A 22,084-nucleotide genomic window follows, 5' to 3' on the forward strand; every position below is an offset into this window, starting at 1 on the left:
ATCGTACGAGCGGCATCCCGAAGCGTGAAGCGTTTGCACGTTTACACGCTCGAGCGTGTGCGTCCGCTCGCATCGGCTGCGATACCCGGTAGGTAAGTCGCGAGACTCCCGGCGAGTACGCGGCCTTGTTTTCCGCGACGATTATTATAAATATGGGAAATCCGTGGCGGGATAGGTATCCCTCCTATTTAGCAACGCTTTGTAGCCTGGTTGCGCAATCTGGATCGTAAACCTGTTAAATGTGAAACGAGGAAGACCGAGAGAGGCTCGCTTCGGTGGACCGTGAGAATGCGCCAGCCCGAAAAAAAAGCCTTGGCGCGGCGCGGCGCGGCGCGTCGGCCGCTTCCTACAATGATGACGATGATTCGGGGGCACAAACGGGGCCGCGGCGAACCCGAGACGGTTTCTGGAAAAAGGGTTGAGCCCCCGGTCCTCCCTTCCGACGGGTGGAACCGGTCTTTTCTCAAGGAATTCGTTAAAACGCGGCCAGAAAGCTCCGAAACGATATCCTGCCCTGTTATTAAATCTTAAAATATGAAATCCATCGGATCAAACGCGGCGGGGAATCAAAGAGCATGCTCCGATCGGCCTCGCGCAGCCTCGCCGTGTTTAACAACAGCGCGAATTTCTGCCCGGCAGAGAAATATTCCCGGAGGACATTGAAATTCCGCGCGGCGATCGTGCTTATCCACTCGTCGAAGTCTCCGGAGCCCGTTTTCGCCTACTAATGACGTACCACTTATTAACGCGCCTTTCTTTCGCGACCGACCGATGAAAAACCATCCTCGTACCGCGAACAAGCCTCCGACAGGTTCAGAACTATGAAAGGAAGCAACTTCGTACTTAATTATTTATAATGCGCGAACCACCGCCTCGAGTCGCCGAGCGTCCGAACTATTTTTCACGGCCTAATGACTTATTATCTCGCGTTTCTTCTGCGAATTCCGCCTTTGTGCTCTCAATAACTATTCTAGTACCTCTGAGACCGCATTAAAAGATCTCACCACCTCCTAAAAACTGCACAGGAATTTTTATTTAATCATTTCCGGCCGAAGGAACGGTGTACACCAGATTTCCGGATGTTTAAATTGTTGATTACGATGTTTAGGTGTTACGGCAAGAGATTTACATAAGTTTGTGATTTATGGGTAGAGGAGGGGCATAGTGGGACACATTTCGTCCCAGACATTCCCCGGGCTCGTTGCGAGAATGACTTAATTTGCCGCGGAACGATTAAACAGCTCGGAACGGCAGGGCTTTTCACTCTCGGCCCGTTTACGACGAGTTTATTCCAGTGGGGACGCCGATCCTGCGGTCAAGTGGTGAAAAGGGATAGGGCTTAAGGCGGATTATGTCGATTTTCTTCTACAACGCGCGGGATTACGTTGCTCGCGCGACTATAGTCCCCTCGAAATCCTTTCGGACCCGGTACTCGACACTCGAGAGGAACGTTACCCGGGCCGCGCCGGAGCCATAAACTTTTACTGCGTTTTCTGGTCAGTGCGGTTTTTTCGTATCCGCTCCGAGGGAAAGGAGAGAAAGGGTTGTTGTTACCCCCCGGGTGAAAGAGAGGTTCGTGCTGTTCGTCGTTAAAGACACACGACGGAAGGGTTGTCCCAGAGAAGGGTTATGTAAAGCCGGCAAATGGCAGATTACAGTCATCCCTTTGTTACAACGGTGGCCCGTGAAGCCCGAACCCTTTTGGCGTCTGTTTCCTAGAGGGTCCTTCAATTTTATGGGGCCTGACAAACAAGAGTGTTCGGGCTCTAGTGAAATTTTAATTCATTCGCTCCTTCGTTTTCGCAGTGGGCAGTGTCTCTCTCTTTTGTCACTGTGAAAGTGTAGAAAGTAATTTGTCGTTGTCACTTTTGATGGAAAATTGACTACTCTTATTGTTCGTAATGTTCGCGTGGAATTAATAATGTATGAATGTTGCTTGAAATAAGAACTGTACTTGCCTGATGAATATTCTGTATCTTTTTATTAGAAATGTTGTTTGATAAAGATTGTGTTCAAGGTGAGAATGTGTGAATTTATTGAGGAAGAATTGAATGTAAATGTAGTTTGTATTTTTTAAGGATCAAACAGGTTATTCTTGCAGGAGGGAATAGACTGTATGATGGATTGCACATGCAAATTGTGATATTTAAGATTGTTGTTGTTTCGAGTTGAATGCCTATTGATAAGACTTTGAATTTTCAAGATAAAGAGCTGGCGCCATCTTAGACAGGTGCCCCGAACTACGCGAAGGTTATTTCGAGGTCTCAGGTGAGTTACCTGCTAAGGAACAGGTGAGGTACTGAAGAGACCTGTAGTATTTCGAATTCGCCGTCGGTGATGTCAACAATTTTACATAAAAAATTAATTTGTTACTTTTGTCACTTCAATCTCTTTTTCACACCTGTCGAAAGATTTGCAACAATCTTAGGAATCAATATACAAATCTTTAACATGAAAATCAAAGTTGTGATATTATGTATGCCCACTTTATTTATTTATTTATTCAAAAGAATATTAATTCGTGGTGAAATGTAATTATGCATTCATTGATTCAAATGTGTGTGTAATTATGAAAGAATAAAATATGGTATGCATGTGATCTATACTTGATGACGAGTCATGCATCATTGTAGGAAGTGTGGCATACCATCTGGCGCTTGAATCCACCGCTTAATCTGGATCAGTGTGGATTAATTCAAGCCTGCGATCATTGGTTACCTTCCATTGTCAATCAATTAATTTTGAGAAAATTGCAGTACTAATTCTACAGAAACTATCTACAGATACACTAGCATAAAAAATAATTGACTAAATTGTAGAAAACCTCCGGTCCCTATTTTTAATTTCTTTTCGATCGAAAACGGTCCCCAATATTTTTCTATGAAATAATTGCTTCCCGTTGTTGATTAACATTTCATTAATCTCTGAATCAATTCTCTATCTTCAAGGCGTCAAGTAAAACAATTAGAAAAATGCAACTAGTTGGATTAAGATTCAAGAAAATATTTTTATATTCCAAGTGAATTCACTTTTTATTGCTGGAACATTTTGTGTAAAATTTCGTCCAAAAGAAATTCTACATAAAATCATATATACCAATCATAGTGGGTGAACGAAGGATCATACAACAGGTTCATTACATAGATGCGTTTATTAACAAATGCGAGGGAGACAATAAATAATCGTGTCGCGCGAGCAAATAAATAATTCCGAGACTCGCCGAGGAGGCGATCTCGTCCTTTTCAAACAACAACAGCACACTCGAGGCTCAGAATCAGCTCTTCTTCGTGGTCAATCAAGCCAGGTGTCCTCCTCGATCATGACAAGATATTGATTACCCTTCGACACGTACACGGGGGTCGTAGAATGAAGCATAACGTCTTACAATTCCACCCTCTCGTCGACATCCCTAATCAAAGGATCTCGAGAAACGAATAAAAAAAAACCGATCATTGATTCAGTTTCTCGACGAGGGGATGAAACCAGCCTCCATCATATTGACGGGGGACCATACTCGCAGTCTTCGTTCGATCGACCATCGATGATCGACGATCGCGGTAAGGATCATTGGTTATTTGGCGTGCGTTTCTTTGGTCGTGTCCACGTGGGGCTCCGGCTCTGGATCGAACGTCGATCAACTGGTGGTTACAAAGAGCATACATTAACCCATTTGCATCAGTATCGTGCATGCACGTTTCTCCTGGTGACTATCACCAGACCGTACATATACTCGCAACATTGTACACAACAGGTAGGTATGTACAAATTACTGAAACGTGAAGTTTCTTATTAAATTGTTCTTCTTAAACAGAATAAATCAGAAATTGCGAGAAGGACATTTCATTCTTCCTTACGATGCAAATGGGTTAATCGGGGGAGGGTGAAGTAGTTCGAAGAGCTCTTTAATAGTTCGAGGAGCTGGCCGAGTTGCCCGACGATGAAGAGGACGACGAAGAAGAAGAGCTGTACGAGCCAGAGCTGCTACCAGGTGCATAGTAAGAGTATGCCAGGTTCTGGGCATCCACACCGTTCGTCGGCGTCCACACGCGGGAATATGGCCCGTTTCCGTCCCACGTGGCTGCCGGGTCGTAGCTCGACGTCGTCGAGGCCAAAGGTGGAGCTCCGTATTGTGCAGCCGATTCCATTGACATTCCTGAAACAAGTTTCACTATTTTCACTTTTTTTCACCGGTTAATGCAACCATCTTACTACCCCGCCGATTCAAATCGCCCGCCAGAGCCTCGCGTAAACATGGCGCTTCACCGGGCGTTGAAGTCGCCAGGTACGAGTGAAAGTTTCTTGAAATTTCATACGGTTCGCTGAGTCTAAGTTAGCTGAATTGTTAATGTAAATATTCTTTATGATTTTTACCAGTATTGTGGACGTTGAAAGATCAAGTTTGTTTTTCAATAATGGGAATATACATTTTTTGGTGAAATTCAATTGGGGTCTGAACTTTTAGCTGAATGTATGGAATTCTGTTCTTTACACGGACTTTAATTGAACTTGAAGGTAGAACTTATATTTTGCGCTTGAACTATAGTCTCGATTGTAAAATAATGGCACGCATGGAACAATATATCCAGTAAAATCAATTTGAACGAAGAATGTTGAAACTTGAGGAACAGTTTGAACAATTATGTCAGTGACATCTTTGAGATGACGTACTGGATTTTTCGTCTCCAACTACCCCCTACTGAAACTATTTCCAACTACAAACTACCCGTTAAAATCATAACTATCCCTGACCTGCCACTTAAAATGGAGTAACCTAACCTTCCACTACCACCATAAAAGTACTGAAACCAGTCTAATTACGTACCCATCGGCATCATCATTCCACCCTTCTTGAAGAACTGCACGGCGATGAACCCGATCACCAGAAGAATAGCAAGCTTGGACAACACAAGCGCCTTCATAGCCTTGAGCCCAACGATGGCGACCAGAATAGGCATGAGCGCCTTCATCTTGAGCTTCAACAGCAACAGAATAGGCAGCAGCAGCTTCTTCTTGAGAATTCCTCTGGCCTGACTAGTGGCGACTTCGTTCCCCTTGAACTCGACATCGAGATCGGCGAGGCTTCTGCTGGGCCTGTACTTGAGACTAGCATCCACGAAGGGTAGATCGACGCTATAGTCAAAACTCTTCAGATACTTGAAGGTCCTGGCGACGATGGCTTCATCAACGGTATCCAATGATCGAGCCTCCGTATTGGTACCGAGTTTCTCGTCCAAATATCCAAGCACTTCGTGTTTCAGGCAAGACGTCCAGGAGTCCGCGGCGATGCAGTCGTTCAGGGACTTGGAGAGGAAGTCCTGGCTGGCCATGGAGCTTCCTGCGATCAGGATAACAGCTATCGGTAGAAACGTCCTCATCTTTTCCGACTGGTTTGTTTAATCCTTGATGTACACCTGGGCGGCTCGCGTTAACGAACGGTGATTGAGAGTTTGAACGAAAAGAAACGAATGATGAAGCGATGATCGATCACCCGTGCGTGTGCGAGCGAGCGATCGGCGATCGAACTGCGACTGACGGAGGAGTGGCCCGCCCCTTTTATTTAATTTGCCCCCCGCGAATCTATGTTATTCGGTCGCGCATGCCGGGAATCGACGATCGAAGGAAAATTATTCAAATTTCACTGGCACATAGAGCACCGACACGCTTCTCTCCACCTTCCCTCTCGCAGCCCCCCTCCAGCCAGGTGTCTGGCTACGTGCGTGCACGCGCCCGAAACCGTGTAGATGCGTGTATATACGTTGGTACGTACGCGGACCGATGCGTACGCCGCGTACAACGTACACGATGGCATGCGAGAGAAGCCACGGGAAACGGAACTCGCCCCGCAAAAGAACAGAGCAGAATAGACGGACGAAACGACTCTCCTCTCTTTCTCTCTGCTCTTACTTGGCGTTCGTTCTAACGACGATAGGCCTCGTGGCTCTAGGCCGCCTATAGCCTTCTACGAACCACGGTTTGGAGAACGGATAACCGTTCTCGTTGTACGGACCCGGCCGAACGGTATCGCGTATTTGGGGTTCTTTCGACCACCTGGCAATTACGCAGAATTTTAATCTGCCTGCTCAATTGTTCAAATTCGAACTTTTGGTCCTTAGCTGTCAGCGATGAGACTTTTGGGCGAGTTCTCCAAGGATTTGGATTTGCGGCGATTTTTTAGTGAACAGTGGATTTTCGTAAGTTCTTGTTGGTTTTACGTATTGTTCGAGGGAATTCTGTTTGAACTAAACTCCAATTAGAATATTCTTAGTGAGACTTAGCGTGGTAAAATAGCTAGCAAAGCTTCATTCAACTCTTTGGCTTCCTTACAGTGTGAGAGAACTATAGCAAAGAATTCTTGTGCATTCGTGTAACCATCGACAATTTGGTTATCCATTTAATTTTCTGATCCTTATTTTGTTAAAGATCACTTGAAATATAATACACACACCTCAAATTATGAATTCACTATTTGCTCTTGCAAATTTTTCCGAAAAAACAGCCTCGATATCTTCGTATCAATAATAAATATAAAATGATGATAGAAACTGGTGAAACTTCCATATTTGTTGCAACAATTTATTAGAAGCAGATAAGGGTACAAAATATAAAATGAGTTCTGAAAATCCTTTTAAAGTGCCTTTTCAAATTTAATACTTCACCTCCATATATTCGAATACAAATTGAATCCCGAGAAGTACAATTTTAGAATTAATTTAAGGAAAACGATCGAATCTAGTCAGTTAAAGTTTTCCACATATATGTGCACATGTTTGAAGCGATAGTGCGAATTTTTACAAGACGTTTTATTGAAAGTTGTCAGAGTTATAAATAAGTACGCGAGTCATGTCCCGACGCGACGTACCTGTCCAATCAGGCGCATTGATTTATTGTGTCCGTTCCAGTCATCTGAATGAGACAAGCCGTATGTCATTCGTCTTGAATGTGGCCACTGTTCAACCTACAATAAACACTGTAAAAAAGTAATCGACAAAATAATGGAGATTAAATGAAGGAACTGTAAATCACCAACAGGTCGATCGCAAACTATAAAAGGTGTACACAAGTATTAAAAACGCGATGTTGATTCTTAAAAAATCTAAATAAATTATACAATATGTAAAAAATACTTAATTATACCGTACGTTAGGAAATGGTTACGAATCGCCAGCAGATTCTATGCATTTATGAAAAAGAAGTGAGTAGGTGAAACGCAAAACAGAGAAAACGTCAGAAGACCATTGTAATTTTATTCACAAATAATTAGAAAGTGGAGAAATAAATTTCTACTGAACTCCTACTCCTGGCGACCAACGTAGAAAATTTTTATTCCACATAAAGATGAGCTGAAGGTCCTCCATTTCGACAGTTCTCGTCACACCAGACAGTCCACTTGATGTCCGAAAGAACGTCGTGCTTGTAATTCATAAAGAGCACAAAAAAAAAGGAAAGTATATTCGAAGGAAGCGTAAACTGCTGTCCACAGCGACGACGAAACTGGATTCCCATTTTGCAAGAGCCAAAGAGTACCGAGAGACAAAGCAGTACTTCCGGTCGGCGCGAAGCGGTCGCGTCTGATCATTATCGGGCATAATCTCCTTGCAGAACCGGACTTCAGGACTCCTTCTAGAACTAGAATCGTCGAGGATCTCGCGGTCTTTTCCCGTGGACTTTTTATAATTAATCGACCAAGGGCACAGATTATGTCTATTACGGAAAAAGGATCCGAGTACCACGGTATTAACGTTTATCCCGCTAACGGATAAAATATCTTACGCGATTAACGATACGGTTATGTTTATAGAGTACGCGATTAGTGTTAACTGCCATCGATTCCTACCTTAGACGCTAATACACGCAGGGAAATTACCTTAATATACAAACATCTGTCATTAAATTAAATACCACCCTTTCCCGATTAATTGAAAAATCTCTGAGCCGTAACATGTTTAATTATCTTCTAAATGAGGCTCATCGAGGAGTACATATTTAAAGAACGTACATGAATTTTGATTATTATGGAATTTAATAAGTACGATTAATTATTTTTCAATAGGTTGCACCAGAAGATATATTACAACTACAACTTTTTAATATGTTTTATCAAAGAGTGTACATCTGAAGTAAAAATTATATGATCTTATAGGCTATGGAAGCATTGAAATATTTTCTAATAATTTTTCCTGAACGCTGTAAAATTTAAGACATAAAACAGTATGGACGTCCCACGGTAAATAACAGCTGAAGGATTTTAGAAATAGAACAAATGATGGTCGCAAAAGCACTATCATAAAAGATTGCCTGCGATCCAGAAGAACTGTAAAACCTCAACATAATAACTGTATGAATTTTCTAAACAGTTGCAAGTTCCATGAGCTATTCTATCATCCCACTGCCTCCAATTTCTTCGGTCGAAGTGAAACCACCCTAACGAGGAATTAAACAAATCATAGAGTAACGAGACCGGTCAGGTTTACATTGCAAAGAATAATTTATTAAATAAAGCGTACAGAGGAGAGTAGGAAGACAGGTATTTTACAAAAGTCGGGGCTAGTTGCTCGGATCGTTTTACGACTGTGCATGTGCGGAGTACGCGAGTTCCTGCGCGTATTGCGTCGAAGGTTGCTCGTCCTGGAAGGACCTGTACTGGGCCTGGTACTCCCAGGGTCCGTGGGCAGAGAGCGGGGCTCCATGGCCATCGGCAGCAATCTTTTTGCACAACTGGAAGATCGCCATTCCGACGGAAACGATGAAACTGAAGAAGGACAGTTGAAGAGCGTTCCAGGCTTTCAGACCGAGAACACCGATGGCGAGGGGGATGAGGGTCATGGCCTTGAGGAGGACGAACACCAAGATGGGGATGACCACCTTCTTCAGCTTGGACTTGCGAGCCTCCTCGACGGCGCGACCTTGGCCGAATTTCACGTCGAAGCTCAGGTGATCGTCGTCGATGTTCCGGGCGCTAACTTTTACGGAGGAGTCCAGGGGCAGCTTGAAGGTCACGTCGTGGGAGGACAGGTAGCTCTGTACGTTGTCCAGGAAGGAGCCCTCGCTGCGGCCTGACACCTCTTCGACTGGGTACGAGTTGCGAGTCACTTCCACCGTCTCGGAAACCTGAAGAGATCGTCCAATTATTGGTGGAAAATGAGTCAATTTATTACAGGATCAAGGGTGCTTAAAGGTGCCAAAGAATCCATTGTTCAATAGGAGTCTGGGTCTAAAGAAGCTCCATATTAGGTGCGTGGGGGATTCAAGCTTCTGATGAAGTTGGACTAAGTCTGTGTCAGGTGTGTGTTATATGTCTGATGTATTTTAGGACCATGTCTCACCATCCTGTTAGCCTTGCTGGCTCTACAGTGGAGATATTAGCAAATCTTTTAGGTGTCTAGCTTAATTTCAACTCCCCAATTAAATCTATGCTAGGTCAATCCAAACCCCAATATCGAGCAGGTGTTATAATTAAGATCGTGAGAGTAAAAGTGAATGTAGATTGATGATTAACGAAAGCTTGCGTTGGAGTATCCAGAGGGGTGAGAGGAGTACCTTGAAGCTGTCTTTGCGGAACAGCTGGTCGAGCATGTTGAGGACCTTGAACTTCATGCAGGAGACCTCGTCGTTCTTCTGGGCGCATTCGATCTTGGTCTGGTCGACCATCTGGTCCATGTTGCTGCCTTTCCACAGATCGTTCTTGGCCGGCTGAGCGGCTGCCAGGGCGAACACGGCGCACAAGACGAACAGCTTCATGGTTGCGGGAGGAGGTCGGCTCGTATGGTACCCTGAGGAAGGCTGGTTCTAGCTCGAGGACAATTGCCTGGATACGACTGATGCCAATGGGTTGGGCTACAGGCTATTTATACGGGGCCCCCATATCGTCGTCGTATCGTCGCGCGTTCCGTACGCGTAGCGGAGCAAACGAACGAGCCCGCCCCCACTTCCATCCGGCCACGAATTTTCTTTTCGTTCAGTATGGTGTTCGATTATCGAGGCCTCGACACGATCGTGACCGGACTGCGCAACAGGTCGCGAGGATCAGCGAATCGACCGAGGAAAGAAAGGTTTTCTGCGAGCTGTTCGACGATCCGCCTACGGGTCACTTGTCTTTAGAGACACATGGCCGCGAAACGCGATCATCTTTCGATATTAATGAGCGACAGTTTGCTTTCTACTAGCACGACACCAATTTCCGGCTGCAATTCACCTGTGGAATTTATTTTTGTCGACACGGTTGTCCGGTGCCTATTAATATTCGTTCGGCCGTCGGTGGGTCTGGCTTCACCCAGGAAGTGAATCTTTGAGGGTAATAGTTTTTGCTGACAATTATGAACATTGCTCGGAATTTTTTGTATTTTTCTAACGGCGTATAATTTGACTGTGTCGGTGTATACGCCATTCGTACATGCACAACAGATGCAGAAATTGGCACCTCAATAAGCAAGAGAAAATTTGCATAATTGTGTTTGGTTTATTTACTAAATAGCCCGTTTTCATTATATGTAGATCATACAATTACATTGTAAAATTGTAACATTTATGGTGTACAAATTATAATGTCAAGTTTGAAATTATATACAGTTCTCGTATGCAGTAATTCTGCTTTGAAAAATATTAGTTCGATTGTATACAATTTTTAAACTATGCGAATAATTATTATAACTTATTTCAACCCACCCAGTTTCCATTTGCAAAGAAGTGACATACAAATGACATACAAAGATATTTTACCATTCAGGCAATTTGACACGAAGGAAGAAATTGAATTTGAAAAATGAAGGACGGTTGGTAATCAAGGAAGAAGATGAAGGTTATGGAAAAACGTGAAGATTAAAAGGCGTCCGATTCGAATGGTTGTAATAGGCTAAATAATAGAAAAATAAAGGATTGCGCAAGTTCTGTCAATGATTCATCAGGCAGCACGTGTTGCGGAGGAATCCGAGTGTACCGAATTAGGGAAAGGGGGTTGAAGCTTTAATGCGTCTAGCCTGACATATTAAAATGCCCATTACTCCATTGACCCCGATCACGGTCCCCAATAAAACAATCACATCACGCAATCAGCTGGCACCACGAAACTTTCAAATATTCCGGCGGGCCATCTTACAGCATCGGAGACAAGCAAAAGCGGAAGTCGACCGCGACGGAGTAAGAGTAGACCCTTGATCCTTGTCACGAATGGGCACCGTAACATTGGCATTGGAATCTATCGTTCATTCACGCCACGAACACGACACTTTCCACACGTCTGCTCCGTTAATACCTGCACGCGTCAAAATGGCCGATTGGAGCCACCCTTCGACAGGTGCGCCAGGTAAATCATTTCTTCGAGACTTCAGTGACCATCGATCATACACACTGTACAGGTCGATCTTCGATTCGAGCTTTTATTTTCTCGTTTGGTGTTCAGGACGATTGCTCAATCTTCCATTCACTTTTTATTTCCTTAATTACGGCCAAACACAGTTATTAACGGTTCATTTACTTTCTGTTTTAAACGCATTCCTCTTTAAGGCTGTTTAGAATTATTTTGGTTCACATGGTACATCTTCTATTGCTGTTGAATTACAGGGAATTAAAACATTTTTATTACTAACTCGAATGAGTAAATCATTTTGCTGCTTCCACAGCTTAAGACACGAATAAAAATTAGGTTAACCCCTTCTGAGAAGAAGAAAAATTTCTTCGTACCTTCCAAAATTTTAAAAATTTGAAAATATTTCGATACTCTTTAATTGTTTCAATCTTTCCGCAATCTAATAATAAACAATTGCTTAAGCAACACTACTTCAACTCTCTATGTATTAACCAGTGTTTTATAAAATTGAGAAAACTCAATGTTTTGCATTACTGACTGTAAATAAAAAGCATTACTAGGTGTTAGTAACACAACCACTCATTACACGAGCGACATGTGTCACAAACTGCTTCAGCAATCATTCCCAAAGATCAAAGCCATCGGCAACGCAAGGGCCCGCTGCACCCTCCCCTAATTAATTAGTTTCACCACGCGTCCGCCAGTTTTCCTCGCGCGTGATCGCCGATGCTAGTCGCGTGCGGGTTTCTCGTGCGAGAATGCTCGCGACTAGAGTCCTCGGTCTGCTCTGCCCGACTTCCTGCCGCCCGTAACAATGAAGCAGAACGGTAATTGGAATTTCGGGTCGAGTTTGCATAAACATTCAGGCCGTAGTACGCGTCGATCGGTGTCGCCTCTGGAACACGCCTGGAGTAACTCGCTGCTACGACGATTTTCACGAATTTCCCTCCCACGACCTGCGCCCCATTACTCGCACGAAAGTCGCGAGGACAACCATCGAAACCATTCTCGATTCCGTGTGTTAACCGTTCGAAAGAAATCGTGCAGCTTTCAAAGAAATCGCCGGAATATCGTCTACTTTTACCGCGTCGCGATTCCAAACAACGATCGACCCTGTTTCGAGGTCTCGATCGACCAGCGATTCCCGTCGCGTAGGCAAATAAAGAAAAGGGAAAGTGCTGTGCGCATGTTTTCCGACGGGCACCGTCGTTTTTCGTTTGGTAACAGAGACAAGGTTTCGTGAGACCAGGTAAGAAGTTTTATTATAAATAAATCAGCGCGAATAAATATTAAATAGAGCGATCTAGGGGGTGATGAGGGGCTAGCCTACTTCCTGTAGGCTCGGTAGGGTCCATGGGGTGCTGTGTCCCAGTGGGGAGGGTGCTCGACAGGTGGGTGACCATAGTGAACCACCTCGTAGGCGACTTTTGGCTTGGTCAGCTTGAAGATCATCATCGCTCCGCTGAGCACCATGGACAGCAGACCCAGGGTCAGGGCCTTCCAGGTCTTCAGAGCGATCAGAGCCAGCGCCAGGGGTACTAAAGCCGTGGCCTTGAACTTCAGACCCAGCAGGAACGGGATCATTACCTTCTTGACGAATCCACGACCTGGGGAAATGATCGGAATCAATTAATCTCTTATTTCTAGCTTTGGGGAGCTAAAAAATTTCTAGCTTTAGACCTCTCAAAAATTTCTAGTTTTGAGGTTCTCAGAAATAAACCTCCCAGTTCTACCTTTGGAGTTCTCAAAGGTTAACTTCGTATTTCTAGTTTTGGGATTCTTGGGAATGACTTTTAGATCATTTGCCTACCTTGACCGTTGGAGGAGTCTGCCAAGGGAATGGTCAAGCTCCTCGGCATGTTGTCCACCAGGGATCTAGGCACTATGTTAGAGCCTACGATGGCTTCAGGCAGTTTAGCCTCCAAGTGATGACTGGAGATGAAAGCGTCCAACTTCTCCAGCATCATGGACCGGAGGAGTTCCTTCCTGGCTGGGTCCACGGAGTCGTATTGAGAGGGATAGTACTCTTCGCTGTTCTCCTCGGGCATGTCTCGGGACTTCACCACTGATAGATCCTCTGTGATTGCGATCCTATCTTGTTTCACAGCGTTGCTCAGGTAGGCGAGGACCTTCGGCTTCACGCAGGACAACATTGACTCGTTGTCCACGCATCTGGAACAACGAAATTCATTTATTTATCTTTCTGAGGTGAATCGTGGCCTCGAGTAGATCAATTATTTTTATGGAGTTGCATTGGAGTACACTGATGTTAGCGTCCTTATTATTTCTCGCTTCTAATCCTAATACTATGAGTCTGTGCTTTAATCATTATCTCAATATGAATGTTCATAGTGTCACAATTTCTTAACTTAAAATTCTGAAGCGTAAAAGCTGAAGTTTTGAAGAATCAATGGATAAAACAGAGTTGACTTTAAAATAATAAAGATCAAGTTCTTGCTTTATTTTCAGACCGATAGCTTTCTGAACATGAGTATCAATTTTTGAAGATGTAAGTGTAGGAAGATCTGATCAAAAACTTCGATCGTTTCCCGAATCTCACCTGTGATAAATGTTTCGAAGGGCCTCGGCCGTGGTCTCTGTGTTCTGGGCGACCGCGATGGCGGCCAGAAGTGCCATGGACGCAACGACAGTAAGAAACTTCATGGCGGTACCGATCGATTTGCGAGGCTAAAACCGAATGCCGGCTCGAACGAAGACAACCCGGTTTTATAGCCGATGGGAGCCACGTACGGCCGATGAATTTTGATCAGGGACGTGTGGCCGGCTGAAAGGAAAGAAGAAAGCCTCATTATCTAGGGTGCCGATGTTTTCACGGCTTTACGAGCCGTCCCTGTGAGACAATTTTGGTTTCGACGTCCCTCCCGTTTCCGGTTCCGCGCGCGATCTAGCGTTCGATGACGTCTTTGGACGATTTTCGCTGTCAGTCGATCGTTCCCCTTCGTCGAAGCCGGTCGAACTCGATTTATCGGGCGAACCTCTTCGGAAAACACGATCCACGGCGTGAAAATCGAGGGACAAGTGAAATTGTTCGATCGTGAGAGGAGAATAGATGAAAGTAAGAATGGTCTATGAAAGGCGAATAATGGTCGCCATTAGAAACTTGATAGAAAGTGATTCGGAATCATGGGGCTTGCATAAGGTGTCTTCGATGATACCCTCCGATCAGGAATGGCTGCAGCGCTTTGATCTTCTGAGAGAACGAGTTCTTTGCGGGAATTGCCATGATTCCGCAGTCGATAAAATAGATGTGGACTCTTATCCTCGATGAGTATGTTCCCGGAGTTGTGTGAAACCGAATGGAAATCGCTTTTAAATTTGCTGGAATAGTTCAGCGACGTAACCGACGAGAAAACTTTTTTAATAGTTTGTATTTTTGGAAATGGAATTCGGGAAATTATTTTTTTGTAGAATAGTAATTGAGTCCATGCTGGTTTGATTATTTAATATTGCAAAAAGGGAAAGAAATTCCAGTTGAGAAATTAGTGTTTTTATTGAGTAGCAATTGAGTCTTTATCGATTTGTTTATTTAACATTACAGAAAGCGAAAGGTCTATGTAGTGATCCTAGAATCGAGAAGTTATCGTTTTTCGTTTGATTATTTATTCTTATAGAAAGGGAAAAGTGTGATCTAGAGAGGAAAATTTCTGTATCGTTTAAACCATTTTTCTTTTGTCGACTATGTATTGCGCAATGTTTAATTACAGTGGGAAATGATACCACAAAGTTTCACTTTTCACATGATTTATTATGTACGAAACAGTATTATACATTGAGAATTCGAGGTAGCGTACACCGAAGCATTTCTTTGTACAGTAAATCTACCTTTTCGTAGTTACACCGTGAAGTATAACAAACAACTGGGTATGGCACCCGAGAACGTATCAGTAAATAATGGTTAGAAATAAATAAATCCTTACTACTAACGTTCAAAAACGCAAACACTGAGATACGAGAATGAACAACGTATTATTCCGATTCACAATATCCTCACACTCAAATGTACACTTGAAACTGTTACAATTCAACAACAGCGTTCCAAGAAACACGAAGAAATTATAAATATATCACTTCCATCGCAGAACCGGGGGGACTTATTATAAGGCACTAGCCTAACGCACCGATAGCACAGCATTAGACTAGCGTTCCGGTGATTTTTCTGACAAGGCGTCAATCAGCATTGACGCTTTATCAGAAAACGCTTCTCGGAATGATCTCCGAGCTTCGATCTTAATAAATCGAGCCTAAAACATGTAAGTACAATGTTTTAAAAGAGTAACAAGGTTTGGACTTCATATATCCCGTATATATAAAATCTAATAAATCAAAATTATATCCGTAACAATAACGATTAACATTAAATCGAAGAGAGAGATTCTATCCTTCTCATTCGATCTAATACGGTTTTACATTCTACACAATTTGAAAAGAGTAACAATATTCGCTCGCGAGGAACACACAGAGCACTTCGTTCGTATTTTCACAATGTCTTAACACAAAGTTTGTGATCACTTAAAAAATTGACGCAGCACTTCCTATCGTTGTAAAATCAAAAAGAAATTCCTCGAACCATAAGTACCAGATTTAACGCAAAAATCTGTAGCCCGGAAGCCACAGAATTCTTTATGAACCAAGGTTACAGAGATCAAGGAATAATCCATGATCTTCGCTCGCTAATTAACGTCTACTTCCAGGAAAGTGATCCCAAACTTAAAAGATACGAACAAACTGCTCATTATTATGTAGAACGCCAGACATTCGCACGCAGAATTATCAGAAACCCATCAGCATCAGGGATTCCACTTGTCGCGAGTTTCTGGCCGTGATTCTGGAGTCTCAGCCTGAAGAGGGCGATTATGTCCAGTGGACCACTTAGGCTCGTGCCGGAGACTCGAACGCCTGGTTTCTCCGTTTTTCTTCCGTTGACAAAAATCCTGGTCAGGTTTACTCGGTGTTTATGTGACACGGGTACATTCTCAGGCAATCGCCACCGTCTTGACCCAATCTCGCAGCGTTCACGTATCTGTGGAACTTCTGGCTGGACGAGCTCTCGGTTCCGGAAGCTTGTTTCAGCTCCTGCGGGTCTCTGGAAGAAGGAAACGGCAAAAATGTTCAATGTTAAATGCCCGTTCGACACACTCCCGCGCGCGAAAATCGATCGATAATCGTCCCAGAAAACTCTCTGACCCGATTCGCTCGGTGTTTTGCACCGTGGCTGTCATATTAGTGTCACTTTCGCCATTTAGCGCGACGCTAATTGGCTGATATCTTCGTCTGTGCGTTTAAACGGAAACGAGGGGGCCGCGGATTCGCTTCCTGGCGGAACTAACGATAGTAGGATGGTAGACCAGCGTGATCCGCGATCGCGAGCATTGTTGACCGTGAACAGACGCTCGTGGAAGGAACTGGACATGCTAAAAGAGACAGGACCGCGTGAAACGCGATTCGACGTTCCGATTCGAGAGATTCGGGGCGGCGGCCACCTTTCTCTTCGCGATCGACGGACGAGCCGATCGAAATTCGAGCACGTTGCTTGCTATATCATCGATTCGATCGATTGGCACCATCGTTGCATGCTAAATAGCTGGAGAATATTTTTGGCCGATATGGAAATTAATAGTACCTCGATTTTTCTGTCTCTAGCAAGGGTTCTGTATACATAAAAATTTGTTTGATTGGTCCAGGTGAACAAAATTCACGTACACTGCCAGCTGCACGATTACTTTTGGCACAGTCATTCCATGCTAAACAGGCGAACAATATCTTTTATAAACAAAAACTGCTTCGTCAAAAGTTTTAGTGCGCAGGCTTCGCGTTTTCACTGGGAGAGAAGCAAATGAAGAAATCCTACGAGATTTGCAATTAAAGTCGGAGAATGGTGACTAACTTTCGGAACAGACATTTACTTCCCGTTAAGTAATCAACACAGTATGTTCCGCCAGCCATATGCAATTTCATAATCGTGCGCTGGACAGTTCAATCTTTTCACCTACTTTTACCCATCTTTTTCTAAATTGTTAGCTGTACAGCACTAAAGTTTCTTGCACGGTGGATGGACTCCAGATTTTATACTTTTATGGAATACGTGGACGTTAGATGTTTATCCGGAATTTTAATGACGAACTAAAAATTCGGATCACCGGCTAAATAAAAAGAGCCCGAAATGGCGGCGGTCGTCTATCATCGACTTTCATAAGTCGGAGCGTAAAAATGTGGCTCACGGTCGTCCCCGACCTCGAAATCGCCGTCGTCCACTCGGCCAACAATGTCACCTAATTCCATCAGTCATAAACAATCTCCGGACCGTTCTCGCCCGCGATTAACCCACTAATTGCGTCTTCCTTACCTGGAGAGTTCGTTCGACACGAGATTGCTGTGCGGCGAGTAGACGGCCGGGTTCTTGTACATGCTGCAGATGAGCCTCTCCCGGCAGGTTTCCTCGAAGAATCTCAGCTGCTTGAAGATCTCCTCGAGCCTGTTCACTATCGGCCCGTAGAACTCGTCTTGTCTCTGCGTCGCGACGCCTGGTTTCGCTTCCAGCTGGCTGCTCTTCGCGGAAATCTGTCTTGTGTTCTGGGCGAAAACACCGTAAGAGTTTTTCACGGTGTTGGCAACTGGCGGAGCAGCCGCGGCGATGCTGTTAGGGTTCACTGGGTTCACAGGAACGTTGACAATTGGATTATTGGGGTTGCTGACGACTGGACTGGCAGGTTGCACCACTTGCCGGCGATTGTTGTCGACGTAGGCTGAATAGGCTAGATTGTGGGCTGATAGAGGACGCTTATCCGGGAACGTGGGTGTTATTTGTGGAGCGTTCGCCGCGTACTGTGGGCCACCGTATCCTCCTGGAGGATATCCTGGACCTGGATACGGTGCTTGAAGCACCCCTGGACCTCGAACTGGAATTCCTCCTGCACCTATAACGTCTTCTGGCCCCTCGTACGGCTCGATTCCCCATTCTTTCAGCTCTTCCACGTCTTTTCGGTATTGGATGTGCGGGTGTGCGTAGTCGTAGGTGTCCAGGTCGTCGTCGTGGTGGTGATGGTGGTGCGGGTAGTAGGCTGGGACTGGAACTGGGACTGGAACGTGGTGATGGTGGTGTGCGATCTGAAATGGAAAGATTATGGTGAAATTGGTTCTGTAATTTAAAATCTAGGTTGTGCGTTGGAGAAAGAATTTAATTGGTGGCTTAAGAGGACAGTGATTTTAATGGAAGCAGTGGAAAGTATGACTGTAGACAATTTTGATGTACGTAAATTTTTATGAATATATCGAATATATATTTTTATTAGTACCTTCAGAATTTTGTCCTTTTCATTACGTTATTCAGTTAGTTGGTTAAAAACGAGTATACTGGAAAATTAATGAAGAATACGAACGCGGTTGAAATACTTATCGAAAAAGAAATAAACTTAAATGCTGGTGTAACTAAAAATTAGAACAATTTTGGCTGTTAATATCAGTTGTATAGTGTGCCAGTGTTATTCAGATTGTGGAGAAAATTATCAAGCAACCGCCATGGGGGTGGAGAGAAATTTTAAGCTTTCCAATACTCGTGATCTGGGTTAGCCACACAATAGAAAACAAGTTGAAAGGTAGGGAACACATGTGCGTAACAACTATTTCCATTTGTTTCCAATAGTACTCAACCACTTCCTTGTTACACTAGAAACCAAGATAAAAATCCGCAATAAATGGTAGGTTTAGAGTACATCGTTACCTGATGATGATGGTGATGGTACTTGGTGTGCGAGGAATAGTAGCTCGAGCACAGCTTGAACACGTGCGCGAACGCAGGAATGAAGAACAGCAGCAGCTTAAGAAACAGCTTCTTGGCAGTGCCAATTCCGAACAGGAACGGTATCACGAACATGAACTTCAACTTGATCAGCTTGATGATCAACAACAGCGCCAGGAAGCTGGTCAGCAGTTTGTTCTGTATAAACTTCCCTAAAACAACAAACAGATTAATACGACCGTCAAACCAACAATCAATATTTCCTCTTCTTACTTATTTTCTTGAAGATCCTTCCCTCACTCTCCAGAGCCCTCTGTCCAAAATCAACTCTAATCAAGGCTCCGGTCTCGTCCACTTCCTTGGGACTAATTTTCACAGCAGCACCCTCGAAAAAGAATTCAGGCAACTGTATTTCGTAGTCCCTAGTCGCCAGGAACTTGACAGCTTTCTTCCGGATGGCTCCAGTCACTTCCTCCAAGGGAGTCTGTTCCCCATCCATCCCCCTCCCTTCCTCTTCACTTTCCCCTTCGTCGCAGTCGTTACTCTCTTCCACCAAGTTCTCATCCAGAGAATCACTCTTCCTGCAGGTCCCATAATCCAAGCTGTTCTTCTTCAACGTGAGTCCATCGAACACAGTGATATTATCTCTGTCGAAGAACACATCGTCCAGATAAGAGTACGCGTTCCTCTGGATGCAGGAGAAGGTGACGGACTTGTCGCAGTCCCTGAAGAGCCCGTCCCACAGTTCATTCCCGGTCTCGTTTTTTGCAAACCTATCCACGTGGAAGATCTTCGCGTACGATCTCAGGTTCTTGAGGCTGAAGAAGCTGGCTGGTTCGGCGTTCGCCGCGAGGATGCACAACAGAAGCACGATTGTCTTCTGCATCTTGAGGGTAGATTGTAACTAGAACGTTTCCTGAAAATGTGACGCGTTCAGGATGTGGACCAGCCGACACTGTGCACCTTGGAGCCGATCGAATTGACACCGAACCACGTGGATGTAGCAGCACTTCCGTCGCCCCTCCAGATCTGACCTCGAACGCTCGATAATATGGGACGCTAACCGGTCGTCCGGCGTGTTAGGGTATCAGAGCTCCTATTAGGCAGGTCCTCAGACTGTCCCGAAACCTCGCAGACTCCCGAACCGAGCCCATCGACATGTCCGTCAGACAATGTGTCACGTCCTCATCCGGCCTTTCTGATCCTCTCTCTCTCTCTCTCTCTCTCTCTCTCTCTCTTTCTCTTTCGCTCTCTTTATCTCTCTTCTCCCTCTCTCTTGCTCTCGCGAGACGCGCTCCGCTCGATCTCCCGCTCAAAACTAACCAACGAGCTTCTCCGTCTCCCGGCTACAATTCACCTGAGCGTCAAGTGTGTCAAAGGCCCTCCTACTCCGGCAACAGGCCGCTCCGTGGAAGGTCATTATCGTCTCCTCTCCGGCTGCAACCGGCACGGAGCCGATCCGCTCTTCAACCGGCTACGCGAGCACCGAATATGCCAGAGGCGGTGCCACAAGCAGATTTCAAAATTTGTATGCACCGAACATGCGTTTCGGCAGCCCCCTTTGGATAACGGCCAGGTGAAAGCGTACCGAAACGGGCCGCACGCTTCTCGTGCGAGGACTCGCGGTTTGAGGAGGTTCCGAGCGGATTGACTCCGCTTGTTGGTCAGTCGATGCGTTCCCTTCGGGATTCAGGTGGTGGGTGGGAAATGCAACCCTGATGGGGAATGCTTTTGGAGGTATATAGAGATATTTAATATTAGAAATACTCGATATAGGAAATATTCAATATAGAAAATATTCAATGTAGGAAATGTTCAATATAGAAAATATTTCATATAGAAAATATTCAATATGGAATATATTCAATGTAGAAAATATTCAATATAGCAAATGGCCAATATAGAATATATTTAATATGGAAAATATTCAATATAGAAAATATTCCATATAGGAAATTCTCAGTACAGTCAAACCTGTTTTTGTGCGATAAATAAGGACCTATGTACACTGATATAAAACATTACAAGGGTTTTATAATGCCGCTACCATATACCGCATAAAAAAAAAATCGCACAAAACAAATCGCATAGAAAAGCACCGCACAAAAACAGGTTTGACTGTATAGGAAATATTCAATATAGGAAATACTCAATAAAGGACATATTCAATATAGGAAATATTCAGTATAGGAAATATGCAATACAGAAAATATTCAATATAGGCGATGGTCTAAAGTGGAATAGAGGAAAAGCTTAAAAGGCAAATTTTAATGTCAAGTCTTTCTGCGCTGTTTATTTCGCGTGATAAATGTTCAAAATTACGTCCATTCCAGTAGGGATGATAATTATCGCACATTCAGCAACGATGAATTTAATCGTAGATTCCTTGTAAAGTTGGAGGTTATTCATTTTTATTAGCTAGAAGTGTTTACGATGGGATATAATGATAGAGGAGCTGCACCTACGTTGAACCCCCTTCTTCCACTAATAAATCTGTAGTAACATGAATTTGCATAAACGTATACGGTTGAACCAGAATTAGTACAGACGCGTTATGTTATGGGTTTACGACGTGCTGGGCAGGTAGTTTCTTTTTAATTATGCATTTTTTGTTATGCAAATCTCATATGGTCTATTATAAATAGACAGCAGGAAGATGTAAAAAGAAGAACTGAAAGGTATATGCAAATTTAATGCTCACTCGATAGGTTGAAAATTATATATTGACATTCCAATTTTCATTTAATCAGCCAAATTATCTTGAATCATCAACGTTTATTTTGCGCTACACTAATGTCTACTTTCGCGAGAGTAATAGGTTTGTACAATGTAAAAAATGATTGATTTCTCAAAAGGAAGAATTATTAACAAAGTGCCGGTGGTCTAGAACGTAAACAAACACTTGAACGGTGTAAACAGAAGCCTCGACGCAGTCTGCGGCGCAGAATTACCGTCTGCAGCGGGCATAAAATCTTCCACAATGATCCAACAAGATCAACACCATATTAGTCTGTTTATATCCCATC

The 22,084-nt window shown here is 44.0% G+C and overlaps 4 protein-coding genes across 4 annotated transcripts; all 4 read right to left on the minus strand.

Moving 5' to 3' along the window:
- Nucleotides 1-3,902: 3,902 nt before the first annotated feature.
- On the minus strand, nucleotides 3,903-5,375 carry Osi20 (DUF1676 domain-containing protein Osi20). The gene is made up of 2 exons (XM_076794806.1): nucleotides 4,823-5,375; nucleotides 3,903-4,153 (listed from the first exon to the last, which is right to left on the minus strand). The coding sequence occupies exons 1-2, from the start codon at nucleotides 5,373-5,375 to the stop codon at nucleotides 3,903-3,905; spliced, it is 804 nt and encodes a 267-aa protein (XP_076650921.1).
- Nucleotides 5,376-8,562: 3,187 nt separating this feature from the next.
- On the minus strand, nucleotides 8,563-9,738 carry Osi19 (DUF1676 domain-containing protein Osi19). The gene is made up of 2 exons (XM_076794677.1): nucleotides 9,538-9,738; nucleotides 8,563-9,108 (listed from the first exon to the last, which is right to left on the minus strand). The coding sequence occupies exons 1-2, from the start codon at nucleotides 9,736-9,738 to the stop codon at nucleotides 8,563-8,565; spliced, it is 747 nt and encodes a 248-aa protein (XP_076650792.1).
- A 2,890-nt stretch (nucleotides 9,739-12,628) lies between these two features.
- On the minus strand, nucleotides 12,629-13,966 carry Osi18 (DUF1676 domain-containing protein Osi18). The gene is made up of 3 exons (XM_076794491.1): nucleotides 13,863-13,966; nucleotides 13,113-13,474; nucleotides 12,629-12,909 (listed from the first exon to the last, which is right to left on the minus strand). The coding sequence occupies exons 1-3, from the start codon at nucleotides 13,964-13,966 to the stop codon at nucleotides 12,629-12,631; spliced, it is 747 nt and encodes a 248-aa protein (XP_076650606.1).
- A 2,298-nt stretch (nucleotides 13,967-16,264) lies between these two features.
- On the minus strand, nucleotides 16,265-19,962 carry Osi17 (DUF1676 domain-containing protein Osi17). The gene is made up of 4 exons (XM_076794490.1): nucleotides 19,332-19,962; nucleotides 19,041-19,270; nucleotides 17,667-18,427; nucleotides 16,265-16,406 (listed from the first exon to the last, which is right to left on the minus strand). The coding sequence occupies exons 1-4, from the start codon at nucleotides 19,942-19,944 to the stop codon at nucleotides 16,265-16,267; spliced, it is 1,746 nt and encodes a 581-aa protein (XP_076650605.1). The 5' UTR covers nucleotides 19,945-19,962.
- Nucleotides 19,963-22,084: the final 2,122 nt, after the last annotated feature.

Source organism: Halictus rubicundus, chromosome 10 (genome assembly GCF_050948215.1).
Source record: "Halictus rubicundus isolate RS-2024b chromosome 10, iyHalRubi1_principal, whole genome shotgun sequence".
NCBI classification, from domain to species: domain Eukaryota; kingdom Metazoa; phylum Arthropoda; class Insecta; order Hymenoptera; family Halictidae; genus Halictus; species Halictus rubicundus.

Coding starts and splice junctions, on each gene's coding strand:
- Osi20 (XM_076794806.1), bottom strand. CDS start 5,375: ATGAGGACGTTTCTACCGATAGCTGTTATCCTGATCGCAGGAAGCTCC. Junction 4,154..4,822: donor TGGAATGATGATGCCGATGG/GTACGTAATTAG, acceptor AACTTGTTTCAG/GAATGTCAATGGAATCGGCT.
- Osi19 (XM_076794677.1), bottom strand. CDS start 9,738: ATGAAGCTGTTCGTCTTGTGCGCCGTGTTCGCCCTGGCAGCCGCTCAG. Junction 9,109..9,537: donor TCCGCAAAGACAGCTTCAAG/GTACTCCTCTCA, acceptor CGATCTCTTCAG/GTTTCCGAGACGGTGGAAGT.
- Osi18 (XM_076794491.1), bottom strand. CDS start 13,966: ATGAAGTTTCTTACTGTCGTTGCGTCCATGGCACTTCTGGCCGCCATC. Junction 13,475..13,862: donor CTTCGAAACATTTATCACAG/GTGAGATTCGGG, acceptor TCGTTGTTCCAG/ATGCGTGGACAACGAGTCAA. Junction 12,910..13,112: donor AGACTCCTCCAACGGTCAAG/GTAGGCAAATGA, acceptor TCATTTCCCCAG/GTCGTGGATTCGTCAAGAAG.
- Osi17 (XM_076794490.1), bottom strand. CDS start 19,944: ATGCAGAAGACAATCGTGCTTCTGTTGTGCATCCTCGCGGCGAACGCC. Junction 19,271..19,331: donor AAGGATCTTCAAGAAAATAA/GTAAGAAGAGGA, acceptor TTGTTGTTTTAG/GGAAGTTTATACAGAACAAA. Junction 16,407..17,666: donor GTGTCGAACGAACTCTCCAG/GTAAGGAAGACG, acceptor TCCTTCTTCCAG/AGACCCGCAGGAGCTGAAAC.